Below are 22,832 nucleotides of genomic sequence, written 5' to 3'. Positions count from 1 at the left end.
TAGAGAAAGTCTGGCCCATCTATATCCTACAGCAAAGAAAAAGCAAGGGAGGCAAGGGCATCTGGCTAGCACAGCAGAGATGATGTGGGCTGGTAGATGTCATCTCATTCAGGGCACTGACGCAACACAGATGTGATCCCACACTGCTTCAGCAGTTTGAACTGATGGCCCCAGGTCAGTTTGGGCAGAAGTTGTGCAGGTTCTGAAAGCTTCAGAGCCAGAACCCTGACAAGTCCTTCTCTGGTTTCCATGTGATTTCAATCTCTTGCAGCTTCCTCCCAGGTTTGGGGTTCACCCTGGGCACACTAAGCAGCCTGTCTCTGAGACTCCTGTTGCTGTACCTGTGTACTCTGAAGGGTGCTGTGGTGGGGGACCTGTGGGGGCTCAGAGACAGGGTGGCTGACAGTGCCAGAGAGGCCTGAGGATGTTGGTGCTGGCTCCATAGGGCCAGCAAGAAGTTCTGTGGGGAAGCAGGGCAGCAGAAGGTATGAGGGTGAGTCCTGGGGAGCAGGGGACATGGGGCAGCCTAGAGCACTGTCATCGGAAGGAACGGGGCCGGGGTAGCGGCCTTCTCCGGGTAAGTACCGAATGCATTTCTTTTTCCTCCTAGGAATAGTGAAGAGAGTTATCTGTAAACAGAGGGTGAATTCATAGTCATATACCACAACCAAAAAAAAATGCTGATCTTGCCCTTTGGTGTGCCCTCCCCCATGGCTTGAGTGACATTTTACCCTCAGGCCTGAGTCTACTTTAGATGGCCTGACCCAGAGTAGGTGCAATTCTCATGATCACCACCAGGTGGCAGAGGGAACTTGAATAGGCATCCATGGGAATTACCTCTGCTTTTCCAGAAACAGCATCCCCCTGGTCTTTCTAGCTTCTGCTTCATGTGCTTGTGGGATCCTTATGTGCAGTGCCTGGTGGCTTCTAGGCTGTGTAATCCCTAGTTGTCTGTTAACTAACTTAAGAATTATGAACTTAAGAATTATCTAGGCCAGTTTGTCTTCAGCACAAAATGGATGGAATGGGATCCCTTCTGAGGACAGCGTTTCCCACTGTGCCTCTACCTCCTCTGTTCTGTTTTTTTTTTTTAACTATACTCTTACCAAGTGATTGTAGAAATGTGAACATTTTTTGGACTGACAGTATACATTGGGTACTTCTGTGTTGTGTTGTCTTTTTTTTACTTTTTTTTTTTTTGCCAGTCCTGGGCTTGATCAGGGCCTGAGCACTGTCCTTGGGCTTTCTCAATGCTAGAGCTCTACCACTTGAGACTCGGCACCATTTCTGGCTTTTTTCTATGTATGTGGTACCGAGGACTCAAACCCGGGCCTTCATGCATGCTAGGCAAGCACTCTACCACTAGGCCAAACTCCCAGCCCCTGATATTTTTTTTGTTGTTGTTTTTTTTAAATGGACTTAATATACAAAACTTCATTGATTGTTGAGCTTGAACTCAGGGCCTATGAACTTCTGACTCACTCTACCATTTTGAGCCACAGCATCACTACTGGTTTTTTGGTGATGAATTAGAGGTAAGTTTCAAGATTTTTCTGCCTGGGCTGGCTTCAGACTGTGATCCTCAGCCCCCAGCCGCCTAAGTAGCTAGGATTATGGGCACGAGTCACTGGCCCCAAGTGCTTTAACAAAAACAGGTGCTGTGGCTACTTGGATTACTTGCAGGTATTTCTTAAAGTACACAAATTTTGTACCATGCAGCCCATTAACTATGATGGCCCAGGGATACCATTGGTTCACCTTCCCCACTTTAACCCTCTGGTTAAAACAAGTCAGCAAATCTTCTGACTGGCAGCCAGGTTCTACAGACAGTCCTCTAATGTTCTTACCTTGCTTTCCTTGGCATTCTCTATCAGCAGGTATCCTACCTACCTTTATGGCCTGAGGGCAAGGGCCCATGCCACCTGTGTGGTGTGTGATATTTGTTTGGGGGGACTTGCTAGACCTTGGCTGGCACCAGAGCCACCTGCCTTTCCTTCTAGAATGTTCTGTCTCTCCACTCTTTTTTTTTTTTTTTTTTTTGCCAGTCCTGGAGTTTGAACTGAGCATTGAGGTTACCCCCTCAAGGTTAGTGCTCTGCCACTTGAGCCACAGCACCACTTCTGGCTTTTCTAAATAGGTGGTACCTAGAGATTGAACCTGGATCTTTGTGCATGCTAGGCAGGCACTCTACCACTAGGCTATACTCCTGGCCTGTATTCTCATTCTTAAAAGGCATAGGTATTCCCTTGTCTCCTGGGCATGCTAGGGGAGGGGGTCCGAGGGGCCAAAGGAGGAAACTACAGGCCCGGCAGAATATATGCAGTTGGGGAAGCAGCTTGAAGCAAAGGGAAAATGATGGTGGGGACAAACCCACCTGCAGGGACCACACCAATCCATCTGCTGGTTGAGGCCAAAGCGAGCACGACATTTCTTAGGCGAGCCAGGGTCTGCTCACAGCATGCCAGAGGGGTAGAACAGGGCAGAGGGCGAGCAGGCAGGCAGCAGGACAGAGCAGGGCCCAGAAAGAAGAGGTAATGTCAGTGTTAAGATAGTTACAGACACCCTAGAGCTTCCACAGGCTGATTGGACCTTTCTGTGGTTCAGCTAGCCTCAGTGGGGGCCTAGAGCAAGATACCAGAAAAGGTGTCACCCAGCTGGGTAGAAGAGCAGGGGGAAGAAGGATGGAGTGGGGAGGTGGTCTACTCAGGCAGGCTCCTCCAAGGCCCCTTCTAGCATGGAGGCTTCACGAGAGCCCATGAATGCCTTTAGGGAAGCCCATCCACCACAGCTACCTGCCCGCTCTATCCATCTCTTGTCACTGGAGCTGCTGCCAAGGGAGGGTTCCCTGACCCCCTGCTTCCTGCTGGTGATCCCTAGGGCACAGAGGCTTGCTCCTCAATATGTCCCCAGGGCCAGAGCAAGGGGATTCTTTTGAAAGTGGGGACACGGGAGGACATTCTGTTGCTGAGGCAAGACCTTACCTGTGGTGGACTCTTGATGCTTTTCTCTTGACCGCCTCTTCTTCTTTCCCTAGAGGGAAAGAAAAGATGCTCAGACCAAGGAGGTGGAAAGTGACCTGGCCTGTGGTTGGCCAGCCGGCCTGGGATTCTGGGCATCACCCCATCTACCTTGAGGCCTCAATGTTTTCTGATTGTGGTTCTTGTGAGAGAGAGAGACATTTGGGGGCTTCTTCCTCTCCCAGTCTGATTTCTAATTTGAAGGGAGGAAACAACTTCCAGATGTCCCCTCATCTGCTCATGTGGCCCTGCCACATGCTGGGAAGCAGCCCCATGGTGCGTGCATTCTGCAGGGCACAGGACACGTGGGCCTGCCTTCACAGTAGCTCCACTGCCTCATCTGTGTCATTAGGACGGAGCTCTGCTCTGAGAAGGCTCCCAACCCACCCCGGGGCGCATCCTCAGTCACTCACGTAGTTGTCCCGTGCTGACCAGCCTGGGTATAGCTGCATGTGAAGCTGCCTTTCCTTGCGGGCCAGCTCATAATACTTAGCTTGCTCCTCTCGAGACAGTGCATGCCACTGCAGTAGGAGAGAGGGGCATATGGGAGTGCATCAGGGAGTCCACAGGCTGTGCCATAGTAAAGGGGCCTTCCCTGCCAGCCCACTTGCCCACGTCCTCACCCTGCGGCCCAGGATCTGGTTGATGGCAGCACTTTCCTTGAGTGTACACTCCGCAATAACCTTGGCTCGCATCTCCTTCATGTAGAGCATGAAAGCGTTCAAGGGCTTCTTGATGGTTGGTTTCTTGGGCTCCTTTTCTGCTTTGGACTCTGCCTGTGTTTTCCTGAGAAGCACACAGATGATTTAAGAGCTACCCACAGTGCCTTGGCCCTCTTGTATAAAGTGTATGTACACTAGCACTGACAAACGACATCTCGAAGATGCCACACTGTGACTACAGCCAGGGAGATGCAGGGGTACAGATTTCGTAGCCCATCTTTCCCACCCCCTCCCTTTTGTGCTGGTCTTGGGGCTTGGACTTGGGGCTTGTTGGCTGTCCCTGCACTTCTGTGCTCAAGGGTAGTGTGCTGTATCACTTGAGCTGCACATTTCCACTTCTGGCTTTTTTGGAAGTTAAGAGATAAGTTCCATGGACTTTCCTGACCAGGTTGGCTTCAAATGGAGATCCACTAATCTGTCTCCTAGTAGCTAGGATTATAGGCATGAGCCACCACTACCTGGTTACCTTGGCTCATGTTTCTCCTATCCACCCCCTCAGCTGAGTGCTTGTGTCATCCTAGCAACTCAGGAATCGGATCTGAGGATGGTAGTTTAGAGCCAGCTTGGTGCAGGAATATCTGTGAGATTCTTCTCTCTTCTTAACCAGCAAAAATCCCTAAGTGGAATTATGGCTCAAGTAGTAGAGCACTAGTCTAGCATTAGCTGTGAGTTAAGCCCCAGGATCATGAGTAGCTCATGCCACAAGGTGGCATTGGGGGGGGGGGGCGGTGTCCCGCTGGCAATTCAAGCTGCTAGGAAGCCTATGTTGGGCCTGATAAGGGTGTAGACATTCTGGGTGACCACATCTGTTGAATGCCCCTCCGTCCCTGGCTCTGGGCGTTCTCACTCACAGAGTTCGATCATAGGGCTGCAGCTCCGGCTTCCCTGAGGGGGGCACAATGGCCGGGTGGGGGATGGCTGCTGGATGACCCGGAACACCTGAACCCAGCATCAAGGACGGGTGAGTGAACCTGGAAGCAGGAGGGGTTGACACTGAGCCAGGAAGGACTTAGGACCAGACTGGGCACACTGGGGTCCCTTGCACTGTGCCGAGGACAGGTGAACAGACACCCCATCAGCCTGGACACACATGATATACACACACAAGTCCTGCTCTCAACACACTGCAGACACTACAGAACTGTGCGGATGCAGTTCACATGGTTACTGGGTCCCAAGTAGCGCTGAGTGTTCCCTTCTTGCCATTTGCCCCCACTAGTGGGGGCTTCAAGATCTTATCACTGTCTTGTGGGCTTCCTCACACTTGCCCTGTAAGGTCACTCTCAACATAATCTAGAATGTTCTGCCTCATTCCTGCTGACATTTCCTCCCACTGCTCACAGAATCAAGCCCAGACTCAATCCTGCCTGAGCTCATTGCTGAGACCCCTCCATCTTCTGCTTCCTATCACTCCCAGCCAGCTGCAGCTTCTACAATTTTCCCTGCCTCTGAGAATACTCTCATTCCCATGATCCTTCCCTGCCTGTCCCGAATGCCTGGTTCGAGTCTCTCTGCTTTCCCCAGCTACTTGTGTGTAGAATTCCCTCTGCTGTGGTGGTTCTATTAAGGCTGCAAGTGGCAGGTGCCACTCCTTGTCTCTGTCCCCCTTCCCCTTTCATCTTGCTGTGTGGTGGGGGAGAACTGTCCTTACCACTTGCACAATGTGGGATAGCTGGACTGGCAGCACTAAGGGCCAGCGGTGGGAGGGAGGGAGCAGTGGTGTAAAAGGTGCCCCAACAGGGCGCAGGACCCTAGCGAGTTAATCATGTGCTGTGCTGAGGCCTCAGACTCCCGCTAGCTTTTAGGCACAGAATAGCAGACGGACAGATGGACACAGGGGAAGCACAGCCCTGTGTGGGCACTGAAGCCTGGGAGACAGGAAGCAGGAGCCTGGCCACCAGCAGGGAACTCACCTGGGGTAGGGGGCGCCAGGGGCTGCGGGAGGGGCAGGGAAGTGCTGTCTATATCCGCAGGAAGGGGACAGGGGGTAGAGAGGAGGACTGGGCCTGTGTTTGGGAGAGACAGCTGTTAGGAGCCTGGCTGCCAGCCAGTCACACTTTACTGAGGATGCAGTCTTGGAGACAAATGGGCCTCTGCCACCGGTGGGCAACTGCACATGTTTCTGCTGGCTGTACTAGTGTTCCCAGCCTTGGCCTAATGTTGGCCTTCTCCCAGGACCCAGCTGGGCAGGCTTCCTGGGCCTCCCAGCTGCATTCTTGACACTTTAGGCTAATAGCGACCCCAGAGCCTTTGCACTCTGCAGATGTCTGAGATGCTTTTCTGCCCCCAGCTTGCCTACTTCATCTCCTGGTCATCCATTCTTCAGGTGTTGGCTGACTAAGGGACTCCTTTCCCAAGGTCCCAAGTGTAAAGAAAGCCATCTGGGCCCCTACAGTCCCCCAGCAAAGCAATACTAACAGTGCCCTGTCTTTGTCTGGCTCTTGTGTGGGTTACCCTCTGAGAAGGCAGAAACCTCTAAGCATCTGTCAGCTCAAGTAGCTCTGGCAGTCAAGGGCCACCCAAGGGGACTCCAGGACGCAGGCCTACACTCCTCTGCTTAAAAGCTTTCGTGGCTAAACTTCCTCTGCAGGCCAAGGCTCTTGGTCTTTGCAGCTTCCGACTTGGGGAACTCTCCAGAGGCTGGTTAGATTTGCTTCTGTAGAATCCTGACCCGGCGCTACCAGGCTGGGCTCTGAGCCCTCTCTGCCCCATCTTGCTCCTGAGGGTGCTTGGAGATAGCCCTGCTTTGTATTTAGAATGGTGCTCTGTGGCCTTCCCTGTCTTCCTGGGAAGCTAGTCGTTCCTGCTTCACCTGGGTTACACAGGTCAAGGGCGTGTGAAGACCTAGTAGTTTACAGAGCCAATTCCAGCTAAGAAATGTCCTCGGGCCCAGTCAAGCCCAACAGAGGGTCAGGGTGCTTGAGCTCAAGCAGTCACCATGTGGACAAGAGCTGATGCCTCAAGCGACTCGGCCAAGGCAGGACCCACTCAGCGACAAGCACTGAGGAGCAGCAGCTGTCCTTCATTTCCTCTTTCACATGGATCTAGAGACAGTCTACAAGCCAATCGGGGAATGACCCACAGGTCGGGGGACGACAAGGGCTCCTGCTCAGGGCCAGGTGGAATGGAACTGCTGGGCAACCTGTGCTGTCTACACCAGCAGCGCACCGAGTGGTAAGGATGAGCATGGAAGGGCGGTATAGATAGCCCATCCAGCCCACGAAGCTCCTTTCCCACGGGACCCACACTCACCAGCTCACGGTGTGGGGGAGCTGTCCCATGCTGCCTGAAGTCAGAGAGTAGAATCCGGAGAGATCAGGGGTCTGCAGAGGCCTATGAACTAGAGAAAAGGCTGGGTCAATGCTAAGCCTGGCCCGACTTCCCTTTGCGAGTGGTCGGGACGTAGTGGCTTATTTAGGGCTCTCCTAGCATGGATGGTGACCTGACAGGTAAGGGGAACAAGGAGCTGGGGTGACATGCCTATGGCGCCACGCAGGAGGGGGAGGCTCTCTGGGGCCCACAGTTCTGCAGCTGGATTTGTCCTGCTGCAGGCTCCGCCAGGCCCGAACACCAGGCCTCCAGGAACCTGGGTGGGGAGGGAGAGCCAGGGCTCCACCCAGCCCCAGGGTTGAGTCAGCAGCTTTCCCACAGCTGACTAGGGTAGATTTCAGAATGACTGGGGCTGGGACTGAGGTGAATCAGCCATCACAACCATCACTTTCCATTTTCTCGCTGAGGGAGGAGAAGGCTGCAGCTCTGACTTATCAGCAGTGTACAGAAGGTGGCGAGTGGCAGATCCCTCAGAGTGACCCCGACTCCCACCCCATACTGACGCTTTCAGTCTTAGGCCCCGGTAGCTTTGTGCTGTTGCAAAGTATGCCAAGCTACCAGGCTCCGGTCTCATCGGGTCCCCTCCCACACCCGCCCCGCCATACCTGGCTTCTGGCTGATGTCTGCGGCTGCAGGTGCGGGGTGTGGACTGCTGAAATGCTCGTAGAGAGGGGAGAGTTGGGGGACTCCATGGTGGGGCTGCGTGGCTTTGTGCTGCAAAGGAGGGAAGTGAGCCAGAGTGGCAAAAGTGCTGTCAGGCAGGGTTCGGCTGTTCTTGGAGGAAGGGGGTTGGGGGTCCACATTGCATTCTCCCCTCGGTCCCGGGAGACAGAGAGCTCTCCTGCCAGCCTGCACACAGCCACCAGTCCCAGGCAGCCGGGCCCAGTGCTCTTTGCTCCTCCAGCAAAAGACCACTTAGCCCTGTATCTCGGAGACGAGAACTGGCTCCCTTGGGGACCACCTCCCCCCCTTTTCTGGTTTTCTTAGCAGCACAGGACTCTTACTTTTCACACCGTGGGGTGGTTTCAGTCAAGAGATGACTCAGTCATCGGTTGCTTGGGAAGAGGACTCCACACACAACCAAGCCACAGCAAGCCACTGCCAGAGCCATGCGCCCTTTCCTGTGCCCTGTGGGTACGTCCAATGCAGGCTCCCCTTCCCTGCCACCGGCTGACAGCCTGAAGGGGTGACCTCGACCACGGTCCCAGCCCGGCTCGCCTCACCCCAGACTCCCCCTGCATGCCTTCAGCTCTTCAGTAACCTTTCCAGTAATAAACTGCAACCTGGCAACCAGGGGACCCAGGGAAGGACAGAGAAAGCTGGATCTGAAGACGCTCAAACTGAGGCAGGGCACAAGGTGGCATAGCTCTCACCACCAGCCCTGCTGCCAGCTGCGCTGTGTGTGCCTGCCTCCAGCAGCGAGTTGCACCCTTCCCCCGTGTGGACAGCCGAGGCCCTTCTGAATCTGGTCTCTTTCCCACACGTTAGGGTTCAAGTAGACCGCCATTTTTTCCCCATCTGTAATCATTGCCTGGCCCTGCAGGAATCCCTCCTTATTCTCCTTTCAATGCAGCCCTCTCCAGGATTCCCTCACCAGACAACTCGGAGGTTTGGGGACTCCTGTCCCTTTCCCTGCCTTACTACATCCTTCCCCAGTGGTAATTTGTAAAATTAGTGTATAATAAACTTGCTTAAATGCTGCCAGCTTTTCATTGCAGGAGGCTGGGCAGGTCTTCTCCCTGCATGGGGACTTGACCTTCTCTCGCTGTAGAACCAGAGTCTCTCTGTCCTGTCCACCTCCTTGGGCTCAAGTGCGAAGTCTGACCTAGATTTTTTTTTTTTTTTGGGGGTGGTGGTAACTGATGAGAGGCCACTAGAGTGGAAAACTCCCTGGGAATCAAGGCCTTTTTAGCCTTGATTCCCTCCTGCCACCGCTCACCCAGGCCTGTGCCCCCAGCCCTAGCCTAAGGCTAAGGCTAAGATTTCCTTGCTCTGGGGCTTGGCCTGCACTCGCAGCAGGCTGGAGCCAGGCAGCAAAAGGTGAAAGTGGGGGGGTCTCCTGCCCCTTGGCTCTCAAGCTGGGCTGAGGCCGCCCCCACCCCTGACTGCTGCAGGCTCAGGTGAAAAACAGTCGGCATTTTCCCTGCAGACCGCAGCGCTTGCAGCAGGTGAGCGCCCAGTTCCTGCCACCACCGCCAGCAGAGAAACTCCCTCGCCTCTGACGGTTGACTCTGAAAACCCCCAAACGCTTGAGCCCCACAACACTTTCCCAGCGAAGAAAGCTGCCACTTCCTCTGGGCAGAGGAGCCTATGAGATTTCTACAAACACCTCCCTGTGACAGACTGTGCCAGGACATGCACCCCTACCCCCACCCCCCAGTGTGCAAGGATCCACCAGCGGGCACAAGCCATGGGGGGGGGTAACTGAGGCACCAAGTGCTCAGTGAAGCAATGTCTAAGGCAGATGAGTTGCCTGCCGATGGTGCCAATGGCAGCCCAACACCAAGCCAACCGGAGAGGGGCCCAGTTGCCCCGCTGACAGATGAGGGGACTGAGACACAGGTCACATGTGTAGCAAGCGGTCCCTCGAGAATGCCACCCTCTACATGGCAAAGGCACTGTGGCTGCTGTGAGCAGATGGGGCAGTAAGGGAGATGTAGCAAGGCTATGGCAGTCCTAAGCTCAGTCTTTCCCTTCTCCAGCCTGGCTGATTGGCTCACCTGGGACCCTAAGGACAGCGGGGACCTGCCACACACCTGCTAGGGCCACTGACCGGCAGTAAAACTTAGCCATGGCCCACAAAGCCCTTGTCATGTCTCCCGTGCTGTCACTGGCCCACGATCCTCCTGCTAAGATGCCAGCACTCCCCCCTTCCTCCTCTCTGAAACTGGTCACCTCCATGAAGAAGGCCTATCTATGCCCAGTGAGCAGGCGAGGTCTGGGAGGAGGCCTGGGGTCTGGAGGAGTGTGGTTAGGTCCGAGGACCTCCCTCCAAGGTGACACTGACAGAAAGGGGACGGGAGCACTGAGGCTGCCATCTGCTTGCCAAATGCAGAGGTGAAGCCAAGTAACGCCGACACAGCTGGGGTCAACTCGATTGAGGCGGGCATTGCACATCCTCCCCCTCTCCAGCCTGGGGCAGCAAAGCTGGAGGGGGCGTCTCCCCTGATCCCGCGGCCCCTCACTGCTCCTGCTGAGCCCCCCTTCTGGGTTCTCAAGGTCTTCAAGAATGCCAGGCAGCCTTATTCCCTGCATCTCACCCCCTGCTCCAGCCCTCCAGCTGCTGGGCGGGGGGGGGGGGGGGGGGGTAAGGGGGTGGGGGAGGCCTCCTGCACTGACCCCACCACGCTGTGGCAGCTCTGCCTGGGGTCTGGGGACATGCTTTGTTTTGGATTGCATTGACTGGGCCCTCTTGCAGTGTGGAGTCTTGTGGACCCAGGGAGAACATGGCAGGCCTGGGTCACAGCGACACAGAGCTAGAGGACGTCCAAGGTCATGCTACCTGGCACCTGAGACCCCTCGCCTTTGGCACCGTCCTCTCCTGCCTGCAGGTCTGAGTCAGGAGCAGCAGAAAGGGGAAATCTGGGTGGCCACTCTTGGAGGTGACAACTTCAGGCTAATTAAGGGGCGGGGGGAGAAAATGACCCATTCTAGAAAAACACGAGGCCCACATTGGGCATGGGCTTGGGCGTTGTGCCAGCTGGTTTCTCCCTCAGCACAGCTCCCCTCAACAATTGCAATGGTGGCCCGCTCAAAAGGCCACCTTGGAAAAGTCTCATGTCTGCCCTCCACTTTGGTCCCCATCAGCCCTGGGAACCCCATCAGGCATTCCCGGGGTCGCTGTCCAGCCCAGCGCAGATGCTCGGGAATCTGGCTAGCCTGGGGCCCACGAGAAAGAAATAATCCAAAGAGGCAGGCAGGCTCCTGGCCTTTCCCAAAGAGTGTGCCAGTCTTGAGCCACGCAGGTCCGCATGCCAACAAGCAGAGAGCGAAAGGCAGGAGCCCAGCCCAAGATGCCAGGCTCTCTCAAGGACAAGCCCGAGTGTCTCACCCACAGCAGGCTGGACGCTAGCCACGGTGAGTCCACCACGAGGTGCTGGCCGGGCTGGGGAATGGCCGGGCCATGCCCTTTTGTGCCAGGAGGCTCTATACCACCTGCCAGCCGGAAGCTACTTGCTGTATGACCCAGCTCTGCCAGATGTGTGCGGTCCCTTAGCACCTGGCTGTGACATCAGGTAACAGGCTCGGTGGCGACTGTGGGGCTGAAGGCCCTGCATCACCCCAAGCTGGCTGAGCCCCGCTGCCCACAGCCTCTGGTGGTTTGTGTGCATTTCGTTCACTTGCACTGCCCTTCCTCCTGAGCGGGGACGCCCCGGGGGACAGGATGTTTTTAGGAGGCAAATAGACGCTTCCGGAGCTGCTGTAGCTGAGCTGCTAGCTGACATCAGCAAGCCGCTAATTGGGGCTGGGCGCCCCGCTCGCCAGGTCCTAGTGGTTTCTCACCCAGCTCCGCCATGGACTAAGGCAGGCACAGCTCTGGCCCTGCCAGGCAGAAGTAAAAGGAGAGCAAGGCTCTGGGGAAGTGTGGCAAGAGCGAGGCGAGAAGGGCAGAGCCCCCCCCCCCCATGCCGGTACTCCACCTTTTGGGGTTCTTGACCAGAAACTCCATCCTCCAACCACAGGCTTCAAAGGCATCGTTGTGGCTGACAGCAGCTGCCAAGAACTGGCCTAGAGGCAAGCTGGCCACTGCAGGCCTCGGACTGTCTCACCTGAACTCAGGGCTTCAGGGCTTGCTAGCAACACACACACACACACACACACACACAGTGTAGACGTGATGCAGAGGGTGAAATGCCCAACTCTGGGAGTGAAGAGATGGCGCAGGGAGCCAAGAGGCCATAGCTCTGTAACAAATATATGCAGCCGATGGGGCAGTGGAGCACTGTGGAGGAGCTGGGGACTATCAGGTACCTGAGTTCAAACCTTGCCTCTGGTGTTTACACAATGTTTCATCAACTGCAATGTCCACTACCTTGTAGGGCCGCAGGGAGGGTTCACCGATTAATTTTGTCGTGGGGCTTGAACTCAGGGCCCGGGCACTGTCCCTGAGCTCTTCAACTCAAGGCCACCGCCCTTCCCCTGGAGCCACAGGGCTACTTCCGGTTCTCTAGTGATTGGAGATACGAGTCTGACAGTCTTTAGTGCCTTGGGTGGCTTTGAGCTGCGATCCTCAGACCTCAGCCTCCTGACTATCAAGGATTACAGGCTCAAGCCACCGTGCCCAGCGTACTGATGAATACTTTTATGGTTTCTAATATTGCTGGAACTTAAGAGCAAAAACAGAACAAAAGGAGCTGAGTGCCAGCGGCTCACACCGGTAACACCAGCTAGTCAGGAGGCTGAGATCCGAGGATCACGATGCAAAGCCAGCTCGAGCAAGGCAAGTCCTCCAATGAACCATCGAAAGTCACAAGTGGCGCTGTGATTCAAAGGGGGAGAGTGCTAGCCTTGAGCAGGCACAGTACCCAGGGTCCTGAGTTCAAGCCCCGCAACCAGCCAAAGGAGAAAAAAGGAGAAGCAGCAGCCAGGTCAAGACGCTGGCCCTCCATTTCCTCGAGAGCTCAGTCTGACTGCCATCAGAGCAGACCACCGAACCCCTCTGGTGGGGCAACCACCAGAGCAGTGGTAGACGCCCCCTCCCTCCCTCCCTCCCCCAGCAAGACGGGCAGGCGGCGAGGCTGCAGGAATCTCCCTGCCCGTCATTCTGCACCAGACTCAGCTTGTTCTCAGCGGACAGTGCCAGCCAGCCTTCCGTCAGACCCCGAACCTCGAGGAGTCGCAAGGCCCACTCACTCCGCTTTCCCACATGGCATTTCCTCTGCAGAGCCTAAGCTCTGGTCTCCCAACCAACCAGCTCCTGATGCTGGGCACCCTGCCCTCAGCTGGTGTTGGAAGCAGAAGTGCCAGCCTGGCCAGGTCCTGGCTTGGAGATCAGGAGCGGCAAGGCCAGACTTTCTCCTTGCTTATGAATTGAGGGTCCGGGTAACTTCCACCTTCCCAGCCCCACACATTCTAGAACAAACTGGGCAGGCCCACAAGACGTGGAAGCGGCTCTGGATCCTGAATTGTCAGTTACTAGCATGTTCTTTAACCTCCCTGAGCCTCAGTTTCCCCATCTGGAGAATGGGACAACAACAGTACCTACTTTCTCACTCCTGCACAGGCCTGGCTTTGGGGAAGCTCTAGAAACATACGCCATTGTGGCTGCCTGTTCTTCCAACAACTTCGCCGAGCACTTACTCTGTGCCAGGATCGAGCCCTTCTGGATGCAAACTACCATACCATCCTGAAAAGCCCCCACACCATGTTCTGGCCTCCAGCACTCGTGGCCTGGGGCCTCCCTGCTTCCTCCAGCCCCTCTCCCAGGGTTGCTTACCACAGGCAGCTGGGTGGCTCTCGAGGCCGCACACTGCTTCAAAGCCTGCCAGCCAGCTCTGGGGTGGCGGCCGCAGGAGCGGCCAACCCCGCCTGGACCCTGGCTGTCTCTCAGCATCTGAGGCCCACCCACCCTCTGCCTGCCTGGCCACCAGACTGGCCACAGAGCCATCTGATCTGAATGAAGCTTCCAACTTAATGACTTTCATGCTGGTTCCTTAAAACACAATGTAATTTTCTTAAACACCCTATTATTTCCTTTGATAGCTACAAAGCTTCCCTCGATCCCATAAGCATGTTTATTTTTAGGGAAAAGAGTGGTTTTGCAGTTGGTCGCCGAGACCGTAGGGAGAGGGAATCCACAGAAAGCAGGGCAAAGAGTGGGCGCTGGCAGCAACGCCCTCCTGTTCTTCACCCAAGCCTAGGGCCCAGGCAGAGCTCCCCTTCTCCCCCACCAGTGGACAAGCCAATCTTCAGCAAGTCAGGTCCTCTTCTTGCATCCTCTTACACTTTGTTGGGCCTCAGCAGCTTTGCAAGGAGCTTGCCAGGGACAACTCCAGGTATAGACGTGTGGGCACAGGTCCTGAGGCTGCACGACACCCTCAAGGCTGCTTCCTGACTCCTGCAGACATTCTGCTTCGAGTGAGGTCTCAAGGCCTGAGGCCTTGACCAGCCAGGTAAGATCTGTGCCTAGACAGCGCCTCAGGCAGCTCAGCCCACGCTGGGTGGGGAGGTGTGGCACTGCCCGTCCCGGCTCCCCGGCGGTGGGTGTGCGTGCAGAGGTCAGCTGGGCTCCGTCAGTGCGGGGCGTCCTCCGGGAGTGGCTATTTTTAGGTCCCAGGCTTTCATGTGGCCGAATGATGTGGAGTTTACAAAGCATCAGTAATGCGTTTCAGATGGCGGCCCCCAGAGCCAAGTCAGAGTTACTCAGAGTCCCCAGTCTGGACGCTACCGCCTAGCTCTCCCTCCTGACCACCCTTCTCCCCGACCCAGCCAGATGCACCTGATGCCCACCCAGCCAGCAGGCCCTGTCTAGCCAGTCTGGACCTCAGAAGCCTTAACTAGGGGTTTCCCCCCACTGGTGACAGATTTGCTAGAGGTCATAAGGAGCAGGGCGAGGACACCTTCTCCCCCACAAGCCGCTGCCTCACGAGACATCTGGCTCTTCTAGCAAGAGGCCATTTGCCACCACTGGCACCCAGGCTGGCCCAGACAACATGGGGTGGGGGAAGTCCTTGCCCCCAGCTCCCTAGGCTTCCATCTGCCCGCCCAGGCCTGCGGCCTCCACTGCACACACGTCATCTGGAAGCAGACGGTGTGGGGCCCAGACGGCTCCTCGCCCGGGGAGAAGGGACCAGGAGGAAGCGTAGTTGGCAGCCCGTGCGCTTCCTCTGCTCTCCGGGGCGTTCTGGCTGTGGAGACATGGCTGGGGGTGAAGGCTGTGTCACCAGGCGCCTCCAGGCTCCACAGCACTGGGGTGGCAGGCAGCTGAGGGCCAGGACCCCAGCCCTGGATCCCAGGTACCCTCCACCTTCCTTCTGGCAGAACTGGGGGTGGGGGGGCACGGAACATGGTTTCCTTCCTGGGTCTTCCCCAGGCACTTTGGCCAAATCACCAGTAAGAGGAAAACAGCAGTGGAGAGGTCCTGGACCTGCGCTGGCCCCGGGGGTCTTCCAGGCTGGAGGCTGCCCTCTCCGTGGTCTGCTCGCATTCCTCCACCAGCTGCCCCTCCCAGCATCCAGTCGGGCCCAGCTGCCAGCGCTGCCTGCTTCCGTCCCTGCATGTCCAACTCAAACCATCTGCGGTGGGCACCGCCCTGACCTTCCATGCTGCCAACCCACCCCGCGCTCTGCCAGCCTTCCTAGACTCTGGAACCAGCACTGCCTGGGCACCGAGGCTGTGTGCCAACTCTTCCTGGGCTTAGGTCAGAGCCCCACGCTCCGACCTCCTGCTCTCTCTCCAAGCTTTGCTCTCCTCTGTGCCCCTCATCCAGCTAAGCAGAACCTCAGGGCTGCACTGCCTCCACCCTCGCTAGGCCTGAGCCATGAGTGGGCAGAGGTTTGGCTTGGCCAAACCAGGTCGAGTGATTCCAAGGGTCACGCCTGAGGCTAAGGGACAGCAGGGGAGGACACAGGTCCAATCCTGAGCTTCCTTCTCAAAGTCCTGTACAGAGTTAGGCCTCCAGCCCAGTTTCCATGAGCACAGCATCGTCACCAGCCAGACACCTCATATCTGACACCCCGCATCCATGGGGTTCCATTGGCCAAGCAACCCAGGGCCTCTTCTGGTCTGTCTGCCCCCATCTACAGGCGGGAACTGAGATCCCAGCCCCTTACTGCAGGGGAGGGCGCTCTTGTGACCCCACAAAACACCTGTTTCCTTCAACACAGCCTTGTTTGTACACAGTGACAGGAAGCACTGTCACAAGCGTGAGGGATGTTCTGGGAGCGCAGGGAGGAGGCTGGGGGACAGCAGCCTCCCCCAGGGGGCTTGGGGCCCATCCTGACCTCGGTGGTGATATGATCTTCCTGGAGTCCTGTGCACCGCCCTCTGGCAGGGGCAGGGGATGGGCTGTGGCCTTGAGAGACCACAGGGGCCGCTCGCCTCCCTCTCCCTCCTTTAGCTGCACTCACACCCAAGTCTCAGAGAGACTTGGATGCAGGCAGAGCCGGCGTGAATGCCTTTCGGTGCAGGCTTGGGAAACCACCTCGAGGGAACGCTGATGGAGCTGAGAACCAAAGTCCTAGCGGACAAGGCGCTGGTGGCTCACGCAGGAGGCTGTGATCTCAAGATCACGGTTCAAAGCCAGCCCAGGCAGTAAAGTCAGTGAGATCTTAACCTCCAATTAACCTCCGAAGCTGGAAGTGAAGCTAAATCAACAACAACAACAAAAAAAAACAGGGACAGCGCCAGGCCCTGAGCTCAAGCACCAGCATGCACACACATGTTGTACACACACACAATCTAGCAACACACCCAGGCTCTCCGTTAGCCTGAGGAACGTCCGTTTGCCCAGCTGAGCTAGTTCACCCTAAAACTGCAGCCATCCTACCCTGTCCCCAACAGAGCAGGGGGGGGCCAGGAAGCCCCCTCAAGGCAGAACCCTAGCCTGGGAGCAAGAGGAGCCAGACTTCCCATACCACTGCTTCCCGACCACGAAGAAAGGCAGGTCAAGATAACACAGGTCCCATCACTCAGCGCAAAGGCAGTGGAAAGCAAGCGAGGTGAAACTCATCACAGGCCCCGCCAGGACCACAGGGCCGCACAGACCCAAAACTATAGGTAAGCAGGCAGCGGAAGGCCCGCCTCCTCCTACTTCCTGAGCCCGAGATTCTCTGCACATGGTGCTTCAGGAACATAGTATCAATAGAAAGTAAGGAGCATGACCACCTGACGATATACCAGGGAGAGACAGCAGAGGCGGCCCGGGAGCCACCACAGAAGAGGGGTTTAAGGCTGGTTTTTCGGTCGGTTGTGGGGCTCGAACCTGGAGCCGGGGGTTGTTCCGGAGCTCTTTTGCTCAAGGTTTTCTGTTGGTTAACTGATCTCAGATCAACATTCTGAGGAGGACAGGTGTGAGCCACTGGCGCCTGGCTCTTTTGTTTTCCCTTACAAAGGGTTTTATGTGGGTGAGGAAGGGGAGTTACATTCAAATCAATCTTTGGGAGGAGAAGGGATTCTCCGGATGGAGCCACAGCTCCGGCTCCCACTGTGGCCTTAGGGATAGTACTTCCTCTCCGCAGAATCCCTAGGTGAGGGACAGGCATAATGGCTCAAGCTTGTAATCCCAGCTACTTGGGAAGTAGGGATCTGGAGGTTCTCAGTTCAAAGCCAACCTGGGGGGCGGGCGGTATCGAGACCCTATCTCAGTAAACTAGCTGGACGTGGCGGTACACACCTGTAATCCTAGCTATGCAGGAGGCACAGGGGGGATTGCAGTCAAGAGGCCAGGCCTGGGGAAAAGCTCCAGAGCTGAAAAACAGCCTAAAGCAAAAAGGCCTAGAGGCAACTCTTAACAGCCCCGAGTTCAATTCCTAGTATTGCCTCATCACTAAAAAGAAGAATCTGTGCATGAGGTCAGGTCTACTCCATAGTAGGGACTGGTATACCTGAGCCCCAAGGTCCAGCTGCCACACAGTCTCTGAGAACCTAACGTGGCGCTACAGCACCTAGATGGGATTCCACGCGGGGTCTGCCACCAAGCCAGCACCAGGAAAGCTCGGGAGAAGAGAGCAATTCTGGCCGAAGACAATTGGACTCCAGGCTGGGCCTCTGGGTGCCTCTCTGGTATAGCTTCAAGTCTAGGAGGGCAGATCGGTAGCCCTCTGTCCAGACGAGAAAACCAGGGCTCGGACATCGGGCAAACATGACAAGTGTCTTATAAAGCCTTGTCTCCAGAGCTATCAGGGTAGGGGAAGCAAGCAGAGCAGCATGGGAAGAACTGACGGACATCTGAAGAAAGCTCTGAATGGGGAATGAAAAGGTGGTACTTAGGTGAAGAGCTCAAAGAGTACATGCAAAGGTCCTGAGGTCAGAAACCTATCAGGAGAATGAGGGGCAAGAGGGTAGAGGCCCGGGCATTGTGAACAGTTTGGACAATGGAAAACACTAGAAGGATGACCTGACTTAAGATTGGTTTGGAGGGAAGCTCAAGCCCAGGCCCGTCTCAGGCCACCCTTTCTCACAGCCTGGGCTGGGGCCAGCTCTGCCTGGGACATCTGCAGCTGAGCTTTGGTCTACTCATCTGTCTTAACCGCTTGGCTGGGCACTCCCCAAATCTGGGAACCGCCTGGTGCCAGACTCTCTTCATAGGCTTCTCCACCCTGGGTGGTGTCAGCCTCTAGTCCCGGCCAGCAAGACCACTCTAGGGGACCAGGGCGCCACTCAGCCACAGGTGCCGTGTGCCCAGGGCCCGTTCGCACAGCCATCACCTAGTCTTCAACACGGCGACTCAGAGGTGAGACTGCAGCACGAGTTCTTGACTTTGCAGGTAGAACCAGAGCTTCTGACCTGCCCATGAAGCAGCCTGGCATTCCCCTAGGAATCATCCATGCCGCACTTGTCCCAGAATCCCCGAGTCTAGCCTACAACCAGCACACACCTCCCCACCCCAACCCTGTCCCAACCAAACCAGATGAAAGGAACTACTTTCCCATACTGTGATGTAACTATGGGGCTTTGCTCCCCTATATTCTTTCCTACCCAGCGTCTCCCTGCGGCCCCTACCACAAGCCTCAGCCTCTATCTTTACCCCAGCCTCACAGAGTGGCCCTTCCCCTCCCAGGTTCACAGAGGTGCCAGGAGGGGGAGCAGCAACTAGGGGACACAGGGAGGAGTGCCAAGAGGGACACATACGACACACAGCCAGGAACTACTGGGGCTTGCACATGGCGGGGGCAGGCCATAGGGCTAAGCCTGACTGCGGGAGTCTAATGTCTACCCACTCTTGGACAGAACCCTGAATGGTCCCATCACCCATACCCATCTGTCCCTGGGGACTCTCTTGCCGCTGGCTCAGACAGTGTGAGGAACTCGGAACTGCTGTTTGCCCCCCTGCCAGGAAACTTCTGGGACCTAGTTGTTTGGGGGTTTGTCAGTTGTGGGGCTTGAACTCAGGGCTTGAATGTTGTCCCTCAGTATTTTCCCCTCAAGTCTAGCACTCTACCACTGAGCCACAGCACCACTTCTGGTTTTCTGGTGGTTAGCTGGAGATAAGAGTCTCACAGACTTTCTAGCCCATGCTCTCTGAACCATGGTCCTCAGATCTCAGCCTAAGATCATAGCGAGAGACATGGGCCTGTATTTTTTTGAACTAGTCACAATGACCCTAGCCCCAGTCCAACCAGCACCTGCCGGAGGTTTACAAGTGGTAGGTTTTATCAACTGGCCTTAAATCTATGGGTTTAGACCTTAGAGGACCCTAAAATCTCTCTGTTAACCATCTGCTCAGGCAGGAGTCAGGCCTCAGGGTTGGGGAGCAAGCCCCCACCCCACAGGCCTGGAAGGGAATCGCCTCATGAGCTAAGACACTCTAGGGCAGCAAATCAGGTCAGCCAACATACGTGGGTCACAGATGAAGAAAGGGGGTCCAGAGTCAGGTTTCTGGAGAATAGCCTGTGTCTGTCTTCTCACCTCCCACCACCTTCAGCAGGAAACGACTCTCACCACAATGCTCACTCCTCAGCTGAAGCAGCCTCAGAGATGTCCTTTCCTCCCCAAGTGGACCCCATCTTGAGCTGCCTGCTGCCCCACTGGACAGAGTTACTCAGAGACCCCACCCCCAAGCCTTCCATCTGTCCTCACCCTTCACCCAGGCCACCTGAAGACAGTCTGAAAAGCCATTTCTGCACACAGGCTCATCTCATTTTATCTGGGGGTGGGGGAAAAGGAGCCTAATTTGTGGTAATTATGCACATATCCCACTGCTCTGGGTAGTTAGAAAGATTCAACTCTCGTTCAACCACTTGCCAACAAACACCACTGACTGACCCAGTCCTGATACCCATGAGAGCAAGCCAGCCAGCTCAGAACACATTTGGTGCTCTGGGCCTTTCTGTGGCAAGGCCATACTCAAGCCAGTCATGTCACAGTTGAGGGGAAACTTTCTCTCCTGCACGACTAGGAAAGAAACAGATGAGCAAGCTCTCCTGTCCATCCCTCCAAGGTGGAGGCAGAGAAAGCTAACTCTAATCACAACCCCCCTTTCCAGAGGGAAGTGATCCACTGTGCGCTCCAGAACCCAGGGCCCCCCAAACCTGCTTGTGAACAAGCTAGAAAGACAAATGCCTACAGCTGGAAGAGCGGGGATGGGCGACAATCCCCGCAGCAGAGTTCTTTTGGTTTTCAGATGGTTGGGGGTGTGTGTAAGGGGAACAGCACAGAATTTTCATCCTCTTAGGCAAAACTCACTTTCTTGCCCAAGTTTCGACCTGTAGCAGGGAACAGGCTGGCAGGCAAACTGGGGGTTGGTCACTTACCAGCGGGGGCTGCGGCTGGGAGGGCTGCCCGGCTCCCGAGGGGGGTGGGTAGTGCATGAGCAGATTGAAGGCCGAGTAGACGGTCTCTTTGTACATGCCGCTGGAGCACTCCGGGGCCTTCAGGCCTGGGAAAAAAACCACAGCTGGGTCAGACACCAGCCCGGGCGGCTGCTGAGCTGCAGGCTGCGGTCTGCTCTTGAGAGAAGGAGTAATCATCAAGCGGGGGGCCTGCCGAGGGATCCCCTTCCAGTAAGTTCGCGCCCTGACAGGGAGCCGGTGGAGGCGGCTGTCCGTTCCAGGTCTCCCCTGCCCGTCCCCCCTCCACCCTGGACGGCTCTGACCCCACACCATCCCTCCCGCCGGGGAACCGGGGGGGGTGGGGAGGGGGGGGGTGGAAGTCAGTCGAGTCACCTGGACTGGAAGGGAGGCGGAGATGGCGGGGGTCTGTTTACTCCTATAAAGGTCAGGGCACCGGAAGTGGCTGGGGCCCCCACCGAGCCCGGGAAACCCGCCCCCGCCCCCACCCCCGGGGCTCGTCCGCCTCGGAGGAGCCGCGGCCGTCGGGGGAGGAGGAGGAGGAGGAGGAGGAGGAGGCACCCCGGGGCCGGGCCGCGCGGAACTCACTCACCGTCCTCCAGAGACCCCCCAAGTTTGTCCGGGAAAAGTCTCTGCGAAGCGTGTTCCCGCCCGAGGGCCTGCGGGGAGAGGCAGAGGGGAGGTGAGGGGCGCGGGGGGAGGGGGTCGGGGTCCCCGCGGGCGGCCGCGCGCTCACCTCGGCCTCCGCCTCGCCGCCGCCGCGGGCCCCGCCGTCGGCTCCCGGGACCCCCGCGCCCTCGGACTCGTTCACGAGCGAGGACTTGAGCTCCGCCAGGTCTCGCTCGGGGCCGGCGGCGCTGTCCCGGCTCTTGTCGTCCGGCTCCTCGCCCTCATCCTGGAAGGCCAGCAGCTCGTCGGGCGCGCCGAGGTCGTCGCCGCCGTCTCCGCCGCCACCGCCGCCGCCCGCGCCACCTCCGCCGGCGTCCAGCTGCGGCATGGTGCGCTCCGCCCGCCTGGACGCGCGGGACGTGGGGGCGTGAGGGGTACGGGAGCTGGCCCGGGAGGCGGCGAGCCCGGAGTCTGGATCTCCGAGCCCGGAGCGCGGCGGGCGGAGCGCGGGCTGGCTCCGCCTGGGCGGGCGGTGGGCGCGGGGCGAGGGCGCCGGGCACGGCCGCTCCGGGAGCTGGCGGGGCGGAACATCAAAGGCGCCGCCGGCGGAGTGCCGGGGGGCGGGGCCGCGGCGGGGGCGGGGCCCGGGCGGGGGGCGGGGCCCGGGCCCGGACACGCCCCCTTCCCTCTCGGGAGAGGCTGGGACGCGCTCTCGGGGCATGGTCTTAAAGGGCTCGCTCTTCCAGGGCCGGAGGAGCTTAGCGAACCTGAAAACCATCTCGTCCTAAAATGCGGAGACTCTCAAGGAACGTCCAGACCCTGCTTCCTGGGCCTACGTTTCTGCTCTAGTTGCTCGCTGGAACTTGGGGGCAGCTTTGTATGAACTCTGGGCTCCAAGCCCAGTGCGCCTGGAGTCTTAACTAGGGTGTGAGGCTGCTCATAGGACGCCTGAGGCTCACTCCTGTAAATCCTAGCTTCTCAGGAGGCTGAGATCTGAGGAGGGTCAGGGTTCAAAGCCAGCCCTGGCGGTTAAAGTCCATGAGACTCCAGGAGAAACCCGAAAGCGCCTCTGTGGCAAAGGGGTAGAACGCTAGCCCTGAGCGAAGGAGCGCAGGGACGGCGCCCAGGAACTCAGCTCAAGCCCCACAACCAATTAAAGGAAAAGGCGAGCTGCCGTGGGGCCCCAGGGTTGGGACTCCATTGTCTGCCCCATCCTTCACCCCTTGCGGGCCGTCCGCCCACGTGGGAACTGGCACACGCGGAGCGCACTTAGCATTCATCCGTAACGAGCGTTTTGCAGCTCCCAGGCCGAGCACACGGGACCAGGGCAGCGGGAGCCACCCATGCAGGTCCTCCACCTCCTATGCCCGCCACCCATGCCCGCCTCCACCCGGGAACCTGCCGAGCCGGGGCCCCCGGGCCGCGGCAACTGGATCTGGGAAGTGGGGAAGTTGCCTTCCGGTGGATGGAGGCTGGCGGGAGCCTCCCACCGCCGTGGCATCTCCTCGGATCTCCAGGGCAAGCTTGGCCTAGGCCCCAGCCATTGCGTCTACAAAAGACTACGGACTTTTGGTTGGTGGTGCAGAAAACAGCCATGTCGTCCTCTTCCCTCCCCGGGTCCCCCACCTTCCAACCCCTCCCCACCCCCCGCCCTGCCAGTCCTCACCCCACAACAGGTTGAAGTAATGATCTCAGTGTAGATGCCC

At 57.3% G+C, this 22,832-nt stretch overlaps 1 protein-coding gene across 7 annotated transcripts; it reads right to left on the bottom strand.

Moving 5' to 3' along the window:
• Positions 1-212: 212 nt before the first annotated feature.
• Positions 213-21,674, bottom strand: Tcf7 (transcription factor 7). 7 transcript variants are annotated; one of them, XM_090321245.1, is made up of 12 exons: positions 21,254-21,672; positions 21,110-21,176; positions 20,482-20,606; positions 7,675-7,783; positions 6,992-7,079; positions 5,653-5,745; positions 4,591-4,710; positions 3,641-3,803; positions 3,431-3,538; positions 2,982-3,030; positions 2,375-2,447; positions 213-606 (listed from the first exon to the last, which is right to left on the bottom strand). In XM_090321245.1, the coding sequence occupies exons 1-12, from the start codon at positions 21,512-21,514 to the stop codon at positions 306-308; spliced, it is 1,557 nt and encodes a 518-aa protein (XP_090177371.1). In that variant the 5' UTR covers positions 21,515-21,672; the 3' UTR covers positions 213-305. The 7 variants fall into 7 exon arrangements, with proteins under 7 accessions (XP_090177371.1, XP_090177372.1, XP_090177373.1 ...); XM_090321248.1 differs by having other exon boundaries at positions 514-629; positions 21,254-21,674; XM_090321246.1 differs by lacking the exon at positions 5,653-5,745 and having other exon boundaries at positions 21,254-21,671.
• Between the last annotated feature and the right edge of the window lie 1,158 nt (positions 21,675-22,832).

Source organism: Megascapheus bottae, chromosome 29, assembly GCF_031878675.1.
Source record: "Megascapheus bottae isolate mThoBot1 chromosome 29, mThoBot2.hap1, whole genome shotgun sequence".
NCBI lineage: Eukaryota > Metazoa > Chordata > Mammalia > Rodentia > Geomyidae > Megascapheus > Megascapheus bottae.
The sequence above is the reverse complement of the archived record's forward strand: the minus strand, read 5'-3'. Positions and strand labels throughout refer to the sequence as shown.

What these genes read in the sequence shown, in the direction of transcription:
- Tcf7 (XM_090321245.1), bottom strand. Translation starts at nt 21,514, where the DNA reads ATGCCGCAGCTGGACGCCGGCGGAGGTGGCGCGGGCGGCGGCGGTGGC. An exon ending in GCGGCGAGGCGGAGGCCGAG is followed by an intron (nt 21,177 to 21,253) that starts GTGAGCGCGCGG and finishes CTCTCCCCGCAG; the next exon opens with GCCCTCGGGCGGGAACACGC. An exon ending in CCCAGCCGCAGCCCCCGCTG is followed by an intron (nt 7,784 to 20,481) that starts GTAAGTGACCAA and finishes CCTCCTTTGCAG; the next exon opens with CACAAAGCCACGCAGCCCCA.